The sequence below is a fragment of the Magallana gigas genome, chromosome 9, assembly GCF_963853765.1.
Source record: "Magallana gigas chromosome 9, xbMagGiga1.1, whole genome shotgun sequence".
NCBI lineage: Eukaryota > Metazoa > Mollusca > Bivalvia > Ostreida > Ostreidae > Magallana > Magallana gigas.
Genome location: NC_088861.1, coordinates 50,176,329 through 50,195,188, shown reverse-complemented (window position 1 = coordinate 50,195,188; position 18,860 = coordinate 50,176,329). Strand labels below are relative to the sequence as shown.

At 30.7% G+C, this 18,860-nt stretch overlaps 1 protein-coding gene across 1 annotated transcript in view; it reads left to right on the top strand.

Annotated features, from left to right (window-relative positions):
* The window catches only part of LOC136271669 (insulin-degrading enzyme-like), a 62,850-nt gene extending 46,224 nt beyond the window's left edge, over positions 1-16,626 (top strand). The window contains exons 6-11 of the mRNA XM_066072060.1: positions 6,432-6,599; positions 6,690-6,814; positions 7,845-7,992; positions 12,642-12,703; positions 13,013-13,150; positions 15,673-16,626. Coding sequence (XP_065928132.1) covers positions 6,432-6,599; positions 6,690-6,814; positions 7,845-7,992; positions 12,642-12,703; positions 13,013-13,150; positions 15,673-15,768 — 737 coding nt within the window. The 3' untranslated portion in view covers positions 15,769-16,626. The remainder of the gene's footprint in view (positions 1-6,431; positions 6,600-6,689; positions 6,815-7,844; positions 7,993-12,641; positions 12,704-13,012; positions 13,151-15,672) is intronic.
* Positions 16,627-18,860: the final 2,234 nt, after the last annotated feature.

Here is an 18,860-nt window from a genome sequence, read left to right as displayed (position 1 = left end):
ATAAGACGATAATCACCGAAGTCCATATATATCCTTTCAATGATTACCACCCCATATCAGATTTACAAAATCGTCAGAGAAACAACACATCATGACATTTATGTATAAGATCTTAGAAAATCGTCTTCTCTACTCCCATATATATTTGTGCGCAAAATGTTTTTATTGTGTCCACTTTCTGGCCAATCTTTGTAGATTTAATAAATTTATGAAAATATCTAAATATTGCAATCTTTATTCAAGTGTGTCATCAATTCCTGAAATTTCCGATCTACAAAATTCACATATTCTATTATTATTGTAGTGAAAAAAGTTAAGTAATAAGATTTCGACAACCTTAAAGTCATTAACTTTCTATTGGCTGTTGATAAAAAAAAAAAAAAAAAAAAAAAAATGAGACGCATGACCATCCAATGAAACAAATACACAGAGTTTGATTGACAGGTTTAGTCATACATGTATGCAAGTGTGACCCGATGTCCGAAGTTATGCGCGCTTATTGAACAAATTAAATTTAAAAACAATAGACATGACCTTTTTCACTAAAAGTTGATTTAGGTTTGTTTCTATCTAACCTTTCACATAAAAAATATTTTTTATAGACTTAAAATGAACTTTATTCATTAATGTTGTGTAATAACGATATACTAATCATTCCGTGTTGATTAAATAAATATGATCATACTAATTTTATAAAAATATTCTTATCTCCCCAAAATAAAGACTTTCCCTAATTACATAATTATTTTCCATTATATATGATCTTTTTCTGTTTGAATGTATAGTGAGAATATATAGATCTATAATTCCATATAACTTTATTGATAACGGTCGGGTGTTTTCGCTCAGATCACATGTGTGCACCGAGAGGCTTCGCGTCCAATTTAGTAAGAAATAATCTTTCATGGAAAATACAGGTTCACCTAACATTTCTCCATAAATTGTAGGCATCAAACACCTCATATATACACTGACAAATTCTTATTTTTGCTGAAATAGTGTATCTTTTTGGTGCTAGAACCATTATGACTTCATAATTGATTTGATTAATCTTTTCCCGTATTTTACGGCTTTAAAGTAATTCTGTAGAAAATAATATTCTGACATTCGATATTTAATCACGAGAAAAGTAGTCCCGGTACCTATATTCAATTTGACATCATTTTAAAGAGGAGGTCAAGAGCTTGTTTAATGCCGTTTTTGGAGAGACTGTATGCATTCTTCCTACCATATTTCAATTGTAGAAAATGGACAAAACTCCGAAATATGTTGCTTTTATCCTTTATACTTCATAGAAAATGGTTGTTTAAAACAAGATTTTTTATTGCGCTTACCATAAATTTAAGCCCCGGTACACCCTATGAAACAAAGATATTGTTATGAAGCATCATTAAAAGAATTTATATCTTGAATTTCATAAACCTGTAGGCACCTTTCATTTACTAGATCTTGACCTTAAAATAACTTGACGACATATACAGTCAGAGATCGGAGTTGAACGTCGCATACCGAATTGTACGTCATAATAGCCAATGCTTAGTGGAAAGGGGTGCGTAATAACAATTGAAGATTGTCGGTGGGGTGTGTATAAATTTTCATGAACGCGGATGTTTAAGGCGAGTTAACAATTGGACTGATACTTTTGATCAAGCAAATCTGATGCAAATAAACGTGCATACGCTAGCGTTTTATAATTTCATTTTTATACCATGACAGACATCTTCCCAGTTCAAGAGTTTCTGATCCGCTCCGCTATATATAAACCGATTTTTGAGAAGGATCAGAAACCCTTGAATTGGGAAGATGCACAGCAGATTGGTAGTTAATACTTATACTTTATTTGTAAACAATGAACGGATTGTGTTATACGTCTTTACCAATAAATGATGAACGCAGAAAACGGGAAAGTTGAATTGGATAACCCCTCTCTCCCCAATTGCTTTTTAATTTTGCTCCCAAATTGCTTTATATTCTTATTTGTGACAGTAATAAAAAATTATAGAGAAATTTGACCTTGGAACAAATTGTATATATCATCCATTTCAGTGTGGATTTTTTAAAACCCTGCCAGCTCCTCTAAATATTCAGCCATGGTTTGGATTTTTTATTTTAATTTTAAAGAATAGTTTTTAAAAAAAGAATTAAGAAAACTTTAGGTCAAAAATGAACAAAAACAAAAAGGAAAAATAACCCTTTGATATTAATTATATACATGCACGGTGTTTATTCACACGCTTGCGCGGAAGATCTTTTAACTATGCACACATTTAGTTTCATTGGGGTATTAATATTTCAAAGTTCATTAGGGTATCATTGGGGTTCATTGGGATAACATTTGGTATCATAGGGGTATCATTAGGTGTATTTGGGCATCATTGGGGTAACATTGGGGTTCATTGGGGTATCATTGGGGTTCATTGGGGTATCATTGGGGTTCATTGGGGTATCATTGGGGTTCATTGGGGTAAAAAGACGCCCCGAAAACATTTTATTATTCTGTAAAAAGATGATTTCAACATGTTTATAGCTTTTACAGTAGCCATAATCAGTTTTATGTGTAATAACTGAAGCTTTCTTATTGGAGTGTTTTCGTCTGCAACAAATGTAAACATAGGCTTGTTTTGATTTGAACAACTTTCTGTGAATTATTTGCTAAACTTTATATTGATAGTTTTACAAGTTATCTTGAATGTTTTCTTGTAGATTTGAGCTAATATTTGTGGTTAACTATATTTTCAAGTGTTATGCTGCAAAAATGTTTTTCTATGGAAGCCCAAAAGTGTCATAAGCTTTATGTATAGAGTTATTATTGATAACTATATATAAGTATCTCTTAATAACGGTGTGCACATTTATTTTATATGAAATTCAAAGTCTTTCAATGTATGCTTTGTTTATATTTTAGTCTTTTACCAAATACACATTCACATTGACAATCTTCCTGGGAGTTGTTGTTAATGTAAGAGGTTAAACATTCTGTGCAAGACCGGACCAGGGCGTCCTTACGCGACAAAATAGTGCCATTTTGACTCGATATATGCGAGCAAGAGAGAGAAAGAGAGAGAGAGAATAATGATATATATCCAACTTTTTCTTTTAATCAAACGCAACAACGAAAATTATAAATATATTTATTTATAATTATAAATATAAATATTGTTGTCAATAAAATACTTTTGACTTTGATTAAATATTCTCAAGATCATGGATTCCTGTATACGGATATCACGTAATGTCATACACAAGGTGTTAGACTGACAATTTACAAGGTTGAATTGTGGCACTCAAACCTCTTGATCTGCTATATTCAGATACATGTACTGTCTCGCCATTTTTTCTGTGAAGTAAATCCTCAAAGAAGTTTTAAAGTCCTGATTGGGTATCCTCTCCATTTTAGATAAAATAATAATCATGTTAAGAAATACGGGTTTTTTATTGTTGAAAAGAAAATGTCCACCGCATTTAGAAATTAAATTTTTTTTGGATTATGCCTTTAGTTACCAATTTTTTACCCATTTTCTAATTTTAAGTCTAAAACGTTATCTGTGTGTTTCCGAAGTTCGAAAGAAGCTATATATCAAATAAATAAAAAGAATATATAATTATATAAATAAAAAAACTCAAAATAAATTGTGCTAAATCTGAAATCTCTGTTATTTATTAATTAAAAGACAATGTTTTGGGCCTTTAAATATTCTCAGTCATTATTAGCAACTCTCAGTACCAACTGTAAATCTCAGTAAAAATAAGTAATTATCAGAACTCACAGCAAAAGCATCAGTAAATATCTATAAATATCAGAACCAACAGCAATTATCAGTAATAACAGTAAGATTATCAGTAAATATCAGCATTTCTCAGCAATAACAGTACAATATCAGTAAATATCAAACTTATCAGTAAAACATGGCACTTTAAGTATTTTTTAGAGCCAGTAGTGTGTGAAAAAAATGAAATCGTTTGAATAGTTTTGAGAAATCGCGTTCATGAGTAACGAGTAGATCAACCGGCCGATTTGGTTTAAATGATACAATAAAATGCCGATTCAATTTCAGAATTACCCCCCCCCCCTACACACACACAAACACACTATCAGATAGTGAATAACAATTCCACGTCATCAATCATCAATTTACAATAAGATCTTCCGTTGGAAACAGAAAAACTTATTAATAACTAGACGCTCTTTTCGAGCAACGAAAGGTCTTCCGTTTGAGTGCACCATAAAGTAGGCAACAAATTAGGATAGTTGTTCTTTTCTATCATTTCTTTACACTTCATCAAATTCCATACTTAAATACTTAAATTATACATTAAAAAGTCGCTATTATTGTGATTTTTGATAAAAATTTAAATGGAAATAAGTAAAATCTATCATTTTAAATATAAAATCATAAATCCTAACACAATTACGGAAGAAAAATAGTCTCTCTCACTCGGGGACTGAACCCAGGTCGCCTGGGCACAAGTCCACCACTCTTACAACTCGCACTTTCGCTTCATGACTTTGGAGCCAAAATCTCGAGAATGCGTGGACCAATTTTAAAACAAATTTTATATTTCAAAGTTTTAAAGATGTCTCTATCAAATAAAAACATAAAAACAATTTAAGTAAAAAAATTGAAAACTTAATGTTTTTTTATTTCCTTCCGGTGACGCCCGGATATTACTAGACAATAATTGCGAGCAACGAATGGTCTTCCCTTTGGGGGCACCATAAAGTACACAATAGGGATAGTTGTTTTTTTGTATCATTTCTAAACACTTCATCAACTGTATTGAACCCTCTTTTGAAATTTCAATAGACATATGATTATGCTTGAATTACACTTTTAAAAGTCGTTATTATTGTGTTTTTGATGCAATTAAAATTGAAATAAGTAAAATCCATCATTTCGAATATAAAATTATAAATCTTTACACAATTTAGGAAGAAAAAATAGTCAGTACTAGGGGACTTAACCCGGGTCGCCTGGACACAAGTCCACCACTCTAACAACTTAGCGACGCGGACTCTCGCCTCAGGACTTTGAAGCCCAGAATCTCGAAAATGCGATCGGTTGTAAATCAAATTTCATGTTCGAGAGTTTTGAGAGCATCTCTTTCGAGAGAAAAAACAATAAATTTCAAGTCCAAAAATGAAAAATTAAGGTTTTTCATTCCATTCCGGTGACAACTGGAAATGACAGCCAACGTTCGCATGTGAGTGATGCACTGCAGCCAAAGACTTCTTACCATCCTTGAAAATTTGAAATGTGTATCTTTAATACTTTTGGAGGAAAATTGTGAACAAGCAAATACATAAAATCTTCAGAATCTCGGGAACGGAGGTGGTGATAAAAAATTTCTTTAAAATTTTGTGTTGAAAAAGATCTGACATTTTCATCAAAATCTACTGAAGCATTTTTCAGAAAACGTTACAGAAAAAAATGATGATAATAGTGGAAAAGAAACAACGCGACATCAATAAGTCCTTAATAAGACCTTCATAATAAGAAACAATACGAAAATATATGGTCTGCCGTTGGAAACGGAAGACCTTAAAAAAGGTTTTTTTTATCTCTTCAACTTTTCTATCTTAGGGGTATCATGCAAGGTTAATGTTTGCCGAAGTTTGAAGGATGAAACAATAATTACCTAAAAATATCAACAGTTCTTTGCCAGGGCCTAGGAGACATTAACAAATGAAGAAATATTTTCAAGGTCCTAAAAATCAATAATCATCATTTTTATATCCTTTAAGATACTCATTTTTAAATAGATAAAGATGAAAGCTTTGTTAAAACACAATGGGCATATGACTGGGAGTTTTCAATTCATTTAAAGTTAATTTGATATGAAAGTGGATGTTCTGCGTATGAACGTTTCTTAGGCGAGACAAGCTACTGACAAACAAGTTGATAAAACAGGACTATTATAAGTATCGATTGAAGTCATCTTTTTATACGTTCTATGGTCTATACAACGACTTTCTTAGCAAATATAACCTTCTACTGGCTCGCATGCTGACTTACGTATTTCATACTTACTGTTATACCATAATTACTCACCTAGTTGTCCACGGACTTTTTCCGTGTTTGCACAGCTCCTGTTTTGTATTTTTCATTTGGACTTCTGATTTTGAACACTGTTTGTTATCACTACATCTCAAAAATAGATTTTATCAGCAAGAAAAGCAACATAAGATTGAAACTTTTACCAATGCAAAACATGTTAACAATAACAGAGTCGAGCTGTGTTTAGAAAATAAAGAATTCAAGCATCTGTATATTACTTGTCAATTTTTTTCAAATCATTGAAAAATTCTCTATGAATCATTATAGACATTAAAAGGTGAAAAAAGAGAATTTTAAACTAAAATCGTGTCCCTTCAATTATATATGTTAAATGTCATTGGTCGTATACTAAATCTGAAATTTTTATTTTCGTAGGTTGCTATTATCTCTACCAGGCAGAAAACAATGTTCATAGAAGTAACTCAGTTTGTATTTATTACCAATGCGGTCTGCAGGACACACTATCTTCAGTATTATTGAAGCTGTTCTTGAATATTATAGATGAGCCGTGCTTTGACATCTTAAGAACAAAGGAACAACTAGGTATAGAAATAGAATCAAATATTATACTTCTAGTTTTCAATTATTTTGATTTCATTATTCATAATGAATGTAAAATTTTTCTTAAAACAGGATACACTGTATACAGTTGTTTCCGTGAAGCATGTGGAGTCCAGGGATTGGAAATTGTAATTCAGTCAGATAAACCTTCACAATATCTGAACGACCGAGCAGAAGCCTTTCTTTACCACATGGATGTAAAAAAAAAAATTCTGCATATACTCATTGTTTTTATTTAGCACTTTTACATTCTACATATTTCAAACAATTAAACAGTGTTTCAAATAAACCGATTAGAAACATTCTAACACATAAGCACACCTCCAAATCATACCCCTGGTCGTTCTGTGTTCGGCCAGGAGTTTGTAAATGACTGTTTATTTCACACGAAATTTCATACAAATCTTCACATTTATATTGTTTTTCTCTAAATTTCGTATGAAATATTGAAAAGCAATTGGTCTGCTTTCACATTTTTGATCCTAAACAAATGTTTTGATTAAAATGATACAGAAAATGACAAATAATCCTTTTTTCTTTCTCTTGTCAATACTTGCTTGATTTATTGCATTTACACCCTACACACACACACACATATATATATATATATATATATATATATATATATATATATATATATATATATATATATATATATATATATAGATGTAGATAAATAAAGCCTTGGTACAACAAAAAATACTTAAATAAATAAAACAGAATGCGACAGTCCAAATTAATATATATGTATATACACACAAAAATGGCTAGCAACACGAACAATAGATATTGTCAAATTTAATTTTCGAGACATCCATTCCCTTCTTCAGGAAAAAAGAAATAAATTACATGGGCACACACGAAGAAAACAAAATCAAGCGATACTTCTAAAACTACTACAGAAGATATAAAAAAAAACTACATTATAAACAGTTTTAGTTCACATATTAAAGAAGGTCTTGACAATGCGGCCGAATCTAATATCTAATATTTAGACAACTAAATTTGGCTATCGACACGAACAAAAGTAATTGTCAAATATTTGGGACAACCTCTTCCTTTTTCAGGACACAGGAAACTAATTCATAAATTACATGGGTGAAAACACAGAAAGCAAAATCTAGCACTATAACTTATACTACAAAAGAAGCTATAAAAAATTAAAACTAAATTGTTTAGGGCTTTATATATATATAATACACAATTGTATTGCTTCTCATTCTTCAGAATGTAATAAGGGATATGAGTGAAGAAGAATATAGTCACTATGTAGAAGCCTTGGTAAATGATATTTTGGAAAAACCAAAAAATATTTATGAGCAGGATGCCGAATATTGGTGTGAAATATCTTCAAATACTTACAACTTTGACAGAGGTAAAGTTTTTTTTTTAACCAACAAATATATGGTCAAAATTATTTAATTCTTCTTTTTCACTAATGACCAAAGCAAACAAAATTTCTAATTGTTTATCCCTAAGAATTTTCTTTAAACCCATGTCGTAAGACCCGTGTAACGATAACGTCTTCTAATTCACCTTATAGTCCAAACTAAGAAACAATGACTTCAACAGTTTCAAAAAGTATCTAAATCGTGATTGTGTAGATATTACAAATTCAATACTCAAATCTAGCAGCACAGGTCTGATCTCAAATTCCAAATCTGTATAACATCATTTCACAGGAGTTTATATAGATAGGTTTGATTGTTTTTGTCCACATGTGATGATCATAAGTGAACATTTACGGCTTTAATTTCAAACTTATATTTTACATCTAAATACAGGAATAGACCTGTCAAAACTTCCATCATAGAATAGGGATGTTGGTTCTGAGCCTCCCGTATGGTTATGAGACATTGCTTAAGTACTGAAAGGTTATATATAGAAACATATATGAGTACATGGTTTTAAAGGTTACAAAGGTTAGATGAAAACTTTTAATACTTGAAGTAGCATACAGTACCAGAGCTATCGATGCGACATAGGGTCGCCAAATATGCGACTTGTTAATACACTCACAATTTCGATATTATTGTGCCTGAGTCTTGCAACTGGTAGCATACCATCGTTTTGGACTACTGCAAAATATATATTAGCTGTACTAACAAAAACCATTGTCAGGTTATAAAGTTCATTCTGTCACTGTGCATTGAAACAACGATTGTGCATTTTATAGGTATCGAAGTGTTCATGACTAATTTGGCAAACTAATAATTTGCACTCATCAGGGTCTCTTTATGGCTATTTGGTCACATATGTCCTAAAAACAAGAGAAATATTCCGAAAAAAAAATTTCTTCTGTCTGGCGCCCGGAGTAGGAAAGCATCCATAGTCTCTTCTGAATTGAATAAATTTCCTAGTCCGACTTCACCAGTCCGAACATAGAAGTAGGAAAGAAGTAGCTCCAAGTGACCTGTTCTACTTCGACATGGAAACAACTTAACCAAAATATCAGTCATGAAAAAAGTAGATCTGTGACTACTCAATAATACATCAAATCATATAGTTTGAAATCTCTCGGGTCTTCTCTGGATGAAGTCAGTGTATTTATATCCTTAATTTGGAGTCAATTGGTTTCTTTTTTAAGTTCTCCAGAGTGAATCACAAAAATAAAAATTTGTATATAGCACAAGATTAAACACACATCTAAACCTTAACACTTTTCACGAAATCCATAGTTCAAGGATTAGGAAAAATTTTTATGGCCGAATTACTCCTAGATCATCGTCACTTGTGGACAGAGGGTTGGTGCAGATGGGGAGGTTAGTTTCGCGGAACATCTTCTGCGTTCCTCTGTTGCGAAGACATAGCTGCCTTTTCTTCCATGTTTTTGTGTGCCAGCTCTGGGTCTTCAGTATTTTGCCCATGAAGATTCTTCGTTTTTCTTCTCTCTGAGTAATTGTCTTGCTAATTCGGTGAACATTGTCTATGAGCAATTGATCAGCTTACCGGATTCTACTTGTTCGCTTGGCCTGGATTTCTCTTGGTTTGGTAGCGTCTTTCACTATAGGGTTAAGTTCAATTGTTTTTCTAGAGTTCCGTTTCTCTGGCATCAAACAACAGTACGGAACGTTCTTGAAGAAACCATTCTAATCTCAATGGCTTCCCCTTGTTCAACAATATGACAAGCAACCAGCACAGCATATACCTCGCAATTTTTTAATAATTTTATGTTTCTTAATACAAAGCCTTCACGTAATTTCCATTGCCAAAGAGGAAATAACATAAAACCAAGGACTATCTACCCAATTCCGCCGTACGTGCATTTATAGGAAAGACTTGATCCTTCAGATTGTAAGGAATCTAAATTTGTCTAATTTCTGTGTATTTTAGAGGACACTATTAAGTGCATTTATCTATTTCTAGTTACAATTTTGAAAGAAATCGATGATTTTGAATTTACGTTTTTTATTATAATATGTGGTAATGACAATAAACCATGAAAACCAGGAAAACCTTGTCCCGTACTTATTTGAATGTTTTAAAATTAATCTTAGTTCACTTACGAAAGTCAGTATCATGGTTTCTTTACTTAGTCAGCGGTTCATGTATTTTGAGATTATGTTTAATCTCCTCGACTCTGCATAAACAAATTACCGAAGTGCTATGTTTGTCTTTGCTCTGCGTTGACTTCTTGAAAATGTGTGTAATCCAGCCCAACTTCCTCCGTCTAATTTCTATTAATATTGGCTCTCATCTAAAGTTCTTCATCTGTTACTCTTTTAAGCCATCGAATGTTGAAGATGCAACGAGGTCTGTAATCTCCTGCAAAGTTGTTTTCGTCATTATCCTTGTATCTGCTAAACAGCAGAACTGACTTCTCAATGTAATTAAGGAAATTCGGACTGGAATATTTATAAAAATTGTGAATGTAAACTTTATGCTTTGTATCCATTTAGTGTCACTGTCATTCTTAAACTGTATTTCATTTTTAAAAGAGTTTAGCAATTTATATTATGTTCACAATTAAGAAAATCTTAATCATAGTGTATAATTTTTAGGGATTTTTTCTTAAATTTTCAAAAAATACTTCATGGCCATTGACTCAAAAAGTAGGCCGTTGAAAGTGAAAAATACCACTACCATGAAAGGTCTATAACACACAATTTATGGTCTTCATTATCATCAGTGGAATTTCTTTCTATTCTGAGTAAATGTATTCCTTGAAAGTTATATGATGGAAAAAATATAATTTATAAACATCAGTCTATATTCCAATATTTCTAATATTTGGTGACTGAACTGTTAATCAATTTGTGGAAATTGTGGAAATATATAACACAACCAGTTTTGGTCAAGACATAGGAGAAGAAATTCGATTTATTATTTGTGAGATCTCAAAGACGTTTGACAAAGTTTAGCATAATGGCATTTTTGTTCAGCTAGACGACTATGGTATACGTTATGGGATGGATTGAGAACTATTTGTTTCATAGACAACAAAACGTTGTAGTAGATGGTTTTACATTTTATATATCTAATACTGAAACTTAAATACTGGTGTCCCTCAAGGCTCTGTTTTGGAACCATACCTGTTTTATTGTCTATTAATGATATTTATTATGATTTTTATTTAGATCATATTGTTCAAATGTCTAAGAATTGCTTGTTGAATTCAATAAAGACAAAACTGTTTATATTGATTTTTTCTAGAAAATATATTGTATATTCCAATACATATTTTTGAAAACATAGGTAAAGTATTGTTTAGGATAAATCTCATTTAGGTCTCTGTTTTCAGAACGATGCTATCTATATATATATATATATATATATATATATATATATATATATATATATATATATATATATATATATATATATATATATATATATATATTCTATCAAAAATAAAGGTGCAAAAAGATTGAATATTCTTAGAAGACTTAAATAAAGTTAATAGCAAAACTCCTGCTTTAATTAGACCTATTTTTTAATACTTTGGTGTTGTTTGGGATAACTGTTAATAAAAAAGATGCTAAACTCTAAATAAAAAGGATTTTCACCGCAGTGTTTGGATGAAATATTAGAACCATATTGCCCACCAGTTCACACTTACTATCTAAGAACCAGTAGTGAAGAATTTAAAATTCCACAAACTAGAACAACATCTTATATGGACGGTTCGTTTTCCCTTCCACTGTCAAACAATAGCTTGATTTACCAAATCAAATTAGAAATGATTCTAGGATAACCTCTTGTGAGAGTCTATTAAAATCCAATTTTTTTAGGAAAAGTAATGAACTTTTTAATTTTTGGACATGTAAATATAAGATATTATATTGTCAATTCAGGAACAATGCAGGTATCTTAATTGCAGATATGTACCTTAGTCTAGCAGAAACCTCATTGTGTGGTAAATGTCGATTCAGTTGAATATTCTTCTCAATATTTTTTGTCGAATGTTCCAAGTATGAATCATGTAGAGTTACACTTTTTTAAGTCATACAAATATCATAATTACATGCGGTACTGATCATTTGTTTTTACTTCATTTAATTTTAAATGGTATTCCTAATCATGGGCTTAATATCAATGTTCAAATATTGAAAGCAGTACTTACTTTTATTGCAGCAACAGAATGCTTTTTATAAAAAAAAAAAAAAACTATCAAAAAAAGTATTTGACCTTATCTTTTCATTTCAAACCGGTGTCATACTGTTATTTTTTTCCTCTTTCTTTTCTTTCTTCATTTGTATCTTTTCTATGATCTGTGTTGTATTAACAATTTTGAACATTTTTGATATCAATTTGTTCATTTTGACCGTGGTGTGTAATCCCATTTGATATAATATATTGAACAAAATATTGTTTAAAACAATAGTGTTAATAGATTATGAAATATTCTAGAATCTAAGAAAAGCTACAATCTTGCATCATTTAACTGGTCGAAAATTATGACTACACCTATAATTATGTTTGATAAAACTTGTTACCTGCTTTATTCAAGGTTTTGTAATATTTCTAACTAGAGCAAAGTGGTTGGATGATCTTTCTTTTGAAATCTAAATTTCTGTTTTTAAGATAATATTGAAGTTGCATGCTTGAAAACTATCAAAAAAGACGATCTAATCAAGTTCTATCAAGTATGTATCATATCATATTATATTGTCACAAGGTCTGAAGAAATGTAATTAATCTGCTGTAATTTTATTTCAAATTAGTATTTATCTGCAGAAATGAATTGGGTGTTTTTCAGATTTGCCAATAACAATTAAGCATCCTATACGTGTAATTTAAATACTTATGCTTTTTTATTAAGGAAGACAATTTTCTATACATGTGATAATGAGTTTTGTAGTGCAAGCCATGTTATATCTCATTTTTGAATAAATCATAATATTTGTTAACTCCAAAAGTGTAAAGGTTATTAAACAAATTTATTTTTACTTAAGGAGTTCATAGCCATCGACGCCCCTTACAGACATAAACTTGCAATCCACGTTTGTTCGTCATTATCGGAAGAGTTGAAGGCAGACGAGTTAAGTGCAAATGACACAGATTTGCTGCCATTACCACCTAAGATACCCGAGGTAATTTAAAAAAAAATAATACAGCTAAGGCCAAAATTAAAAATATTTATGTTTCCCCTAACGCGACCGACCCAATTAAATCCCGCCGACTGAATTGTTTTTTTTTTCACCACATTGAAAACACATTTTTATTTTTTTTTATAAAGAAACCTTATTTGACCCAAAATCATTTTTAGAAGACCCACATCGTTTTCGTTTTCCAATCATTTTCAAAGCCTCGATCATTAACATGGGCGAACTACTCGCTTAATTTTAGGTTACTTCGCCGGAATTTCCTCCGAAAGAGAATGTGTTCTGAGTTCACGATGGTGTAAATTAACCCCAGAGACATTAAAATGATAATCTTTTAATTCAATAGACGTTTCCACAGCTTCAGTTAACCACTGTTGTGATTAATTGATTGTATTATTTTTTATGTGTATAAATACGAGTGAGGCAACATGTAGTATAGCTACTGTGTTTTGAAGATTACAAACGATGTTTTATTACCTTTAGTGTTGATATGAAAATTAGTTGGTAACTTGTATTTAGTTAATAACTCTACCAAATTAATGCTAAAATAATCATAAAACCATATGCCTACAGTTATCGTAAAATTAAAATAATCCTCTACAAAATGATTGGTCAAAAGGTTGGACTTATACCTCAAAAATACACAGAAGTACAGAGACTGATTTAATTTGTCATTTAGCTAACACAATTACAAAACATTTCATCTATAAAATGTATGAATACATCAAATAAATTAAATTTAATAGATTGAATAAGTTTGTAAAACTTTTAGAAGGTGTTTTATTTTTTTAAACTTGCTTATAAAGTTTAATCCAAATTTAATCAAGGTTGGATCAGTGTATATCATCATTCCTGTAGGTTATGCTGTATAAAATATTGACAGTCTTCCTGATGTCATACTTCTTCCTACTTTTCTGTTAAGGAAAAATTAATCTCCCCAAAATTAGGTTGGAACCTGTGGGACTATTTACGTTTTGAAAAAATTAAACAGTCAAATTTCAAATCAACAGATACAGAAGAGTTGGTTTTTGTTATGACTATAACTTAAATGAAATTACATGTAGGCAAAGGACTTTATATATTATGGGCCTAAAATGGCCTCCTAAAAGGAATATCACTATCTTACTGTAATTCTTTGTTTTCTTTCTATACAGATATATATGTGATGTTATAACTTTATGTTCATTTTGATTCAAGTGCCCACAATTTAGAAATACGGCATTGTAAAGACAATCTTTTACCGCCATTTTTGCATTTTAGCATAAAAAAGCTTGTATTCAAGAAGTTTTTCTTTCAGGAAACATAGAGCGCATGCTTGAACCAACAAAATATTTTAATTAAGGAATGAATTCAATATTTATTTGTTTTATACGATATAAAATGGTTTGGGGCAGTTTACGCTTTATAAACCGCGAAGCGGTTTATAAAAAAGCGTAAACTGTTTCAAACCATTTTATATCGTATAAAACTAATAAACATTGAATTCATTGCTTATAATTTAATTTTTTTACTCTTCATTGTAGATAAAAACGGTCATTTGACCTTTAAAATGAGGTAAAATGGTACAAAATTCAAACGTAACGTCAGGCGTATTGATACGTTTTTGACGTTAGTCTTACTATGACGTAGGCAACATTCTTTATACGATATAAAATAATTTTTTTAGCCAATCAGAAGGCGCGTTACAACCAGAATTAAATTATTCAGAGATGTATCTAGCCAAGACTAATAAGTGACAAAAAATTTGTCCTGGTTCAAGCATGCGGTCTATATTTCCCATTCGTAAAAAAATGAGAAAAATGTCAACTTCGACTGATTTTGATTGACTTATAGAATTACGTCACTTCTGACGTCATATACTGCAAATAAGTGCAAATAAATTAATAAATAAATTAATATACTTTCAGACAACATTTATATACCAAATTTTGAAAAATTAATCGATACTTTGAAGTAGGTATATTATGATCATTAAAATGATATTTAAATATAGTTTTACATGTACATCGACATACAACTGATAATGAATGTATTCATGCACCTTTAGTCATTGAATCAAACATGCTAAAATTTAAGATTGAACAATATCAAATTGTTAATCCGATATTGAATTTGTTTTACATTCCATCAGCACAAGTATAAAAATTTGTTTTACAACTGGTCCTATTTTTTTAGTTTTGTAATTAATTAAAGAATTGATTTTTTTTTTCATTTTTAATTTATAATGTATTTTATATTGTGCCCTGACAGAAACAAATTTATTTACCTACCTACCTACCCAACTTCAAAATTTAGGGTCGGGTTAGGGGAAAAATAGATATTTTTAATAATGGCCTAAATCATTGCGACATCAAGAATATTATATAATCGGAATAAAATAAAATCAACAAAATGCGTATTTTCTATTTCCAAATCTATATAACAAAAAAAACCCATTAAGATAAAGTTGTACACTCGTTTCAATTGCGTTATGTTCATTTAATTTGTTTCCCTTTTTTATATTTTAACAGCCTATTCTTGTAGAAGATATTGCAGAGTTTAAGAGATGCACTGGATTATATCCTCTCCCAAAACCATTCATCAAAATTGTGAAAGTGGCTGAATAAGTTGATGCCCTTGTTCTATTTAATGAGGATTCACCAAAATTCGAGAAAAACAGTTTGACAATTTATCGTCAACTTTTTGTAGAATAAAAAGTTTCCTTATGTTTATGTTTTCATGTATCGTGTCATACTTTACTTATTAAGCATATCCTTACGAAATCGTGTCAAGATTATATCTGTGTTTGTTTGGCGATATATGTGATAAACATGTTATGATTAGCGATGGCTATTTCAAACTGGTTTACCGATTACTTTGTCGAAACGACGGTAATTGGTAAGTTGTTTATAATTTCTGAAGTGTATGTTGTAACGCATATTCTAAACCAATTTCATTGTAAGTTTCATTTTGTAAATTTCATGACATTGATACGTAATCAAGAATCAAGTTATACTGGAGACAGTTAAGGCCCTTGGGCGATGATCTGAAGAAAATATAATCAGTAAGCGTTAATTATAATTATTGTTAAAACGTGTCACCACCCTGTCTGATTTTCTTTGATCATTTTAAATGATATTTAAAGCACTTTGGAGTTTCCTAACAATTATTTTTGTAATACTTACTTTCAGTGTGTTGGTTGTACATTTCACGTTACGTTTTGGATACGCAAATGTAACTACAATCCTAAAAGACTTATTGTAATATGTGTAAATTATATATCCATTCAGATATAAAGGCACAACTTTTTAATAAAAAGACTATTTGGTTTTGTACATTAAGATGGTCGTGCTGATTTTTTAGAGTACATTAAACTCCTTACGAAAAAGAGCTCTGTATAAAAATACAGTTCATTGCTAAAGGATAGTTTCCACCAAATCAAATCATATCTGAAAAGCACAAGGTACAATTTTTGCCATTAAATTCGGAAGATTTTTAAATTTTATGAAAATACATATATATGTTATCTTCAACAAGTATGCTTATAACCTAGTAAGTTATACATGCTTTTTCATGTTTTCAAAAAAATGACTAAAACATTTTGTCATATTTCTAAGATGTAGAAATGGTGAAAAATGGCAATTTAACTTACAGTTTTCTGTAGAGAAAAACGCTGTTGCCTACAAGAAAATTAATATATTTTATATGATATCACTTGATAATGTTACAATGTGAATTTCATTGTACGCGACGGCTGTGGACATAGTTTTCTATTTCTATTCAAAAGGCAAGAATTACTGTCGTCTCCTCATTTTTAAGAAAAATACTGTAAATTGCACCGTTTATGACGTCACAACTTCACTTGTGAAAGTTTTATTAGATAACCATATATATTCCTTATTTGTAGGAATCTTTTGTTTAAAAAAGGTTACATTCATTTAAATATCACGTTAAATAAGGGCAATATGCCAAGATATGTACCTTGCTCTCAGAAGAAAATCTAATGCTTAATTCGGTGACCTCTCAGTGTTCTATGTTGGTTTTGAATTTGTTAAACATTTTTACAGTCTTCTTGATCAAAAAGAGTGGTTAGTCGTTTTTAGAATACAAATAACCGTGCATTTACATAATACTTTTTAAAATTAATAAAATTTATTAAATGATGTTCATACAATATAACTGTGTTGTTGGTCTGTTTTTGTGTTTGTGTTTATTGTACCCTCACTTTCTAAAGAAAGTTCGGTTATATTGTTGTTACCCGTCCGTCTGTCCTTCTATCCGTCCACAGGTTTTACTTCCTCAAACTGCTCTTACATCTTGTAAACCAGCAAACTGAACTCTTGAAGATTAATTAAAGGTGTCATGTTTTTTAAAAAGGTTTCAAAAATTATCTGGTAGTTCAGGGGCCAAATGAGAGATTTAAAAAATGACGTTTTTTCACAAAAAATCTGGTTTCTCAAACCTCTCTTATATTTTTAATAGTACACGAATCATCTATAAGAACATGTTTAGGAAAGTCATGCCCAATAAGGTTTCGGAAATTTCAACATTGCCCTGGGGGTCATTTAGTGGCCTAAAAATAACTTTTTTTACAAAACGTCTGGTTTCAAAAACGTCAACATTTTGCAGAAATCAGGTTTCAGATTTTTTTAACACAAAGTTTAGTAAGCAAGAAAAAATGACGTTTTTTTTTAGGGGGGGGGGGGGCAAACAAATATGGTTGCCAAAACTCCTATAATAATTTATGAAGTAGCTATGTCAACTCTTGGGATATGATAGTGGCTGTCCTATTGATGTGCGATAAAGTTGTAAAAATTTTGATTTTATCAAGAGAGTCAAATAGTAGCAGAAAATTAACGTTTATACATCCTAAAGAAAATTAGTTCCTAGAACTACTTTTATGATTAAATGTCATATTTTGAGATAAGATGGGGGCTGTCCTATAGATGTGCAATAAAGATTTAGAAACATAAATTTGATTCTGAGTGTCAATTAATGGTATATTCAAAATTATGTTCCTTCTACAAAAAATGAATTCTGGGACCTCCTCTTAAATTAACATACCATAAGATTCACAAGAAGAAAGAATATATATAGTTTTTTGGAGGGATCACAAGCATTTTTCAACATATTTGATCTTTTGTGAATGGTGTCAGAGTGACCCCTCCCCGGAGATCATGACCTACAAATGACACACGATTTGACTTGACGTGGGCATGGTTCAAGTAAAAAAAATATTTGACTGTTCGGGGGAGGGGGGGGTTCAAGATTCAGAGTCTTTTCTTACTGTTTTACAGTAGCAGAATCCTTAATTTTTCTTAATTGTTATTTTTCTTTAGTATTACCTAAAGGTTTTGAAAATAGATTTTTTTATATAGGAATTACATCAATGGGTCAGAAACTACATATAAGATAAAATATTTGATTTCCTCCTGGTCTGGAAAATTTACTGGTTGTCTCAAAGGGGGCATAACCTATTTATCATTTGATGCGCATTAACACAAGGAGCAATAATGAATATGGTTTAGGGGCGGAGATCTGGTTATTAAAAGACGTAGGGGCTATAACAGCCAAATTTGGTCCCACAAAAAAAATTGAAAAAATGTTCATGGATTAAACAAACAGGTCTAATTGAATACACAAACACGCTTTTTACCCCCCCCCCCCCTTTTTTGAATTTTTAGATGTTTTGAGCAAGTTTTATACTTCACTGAAAAAT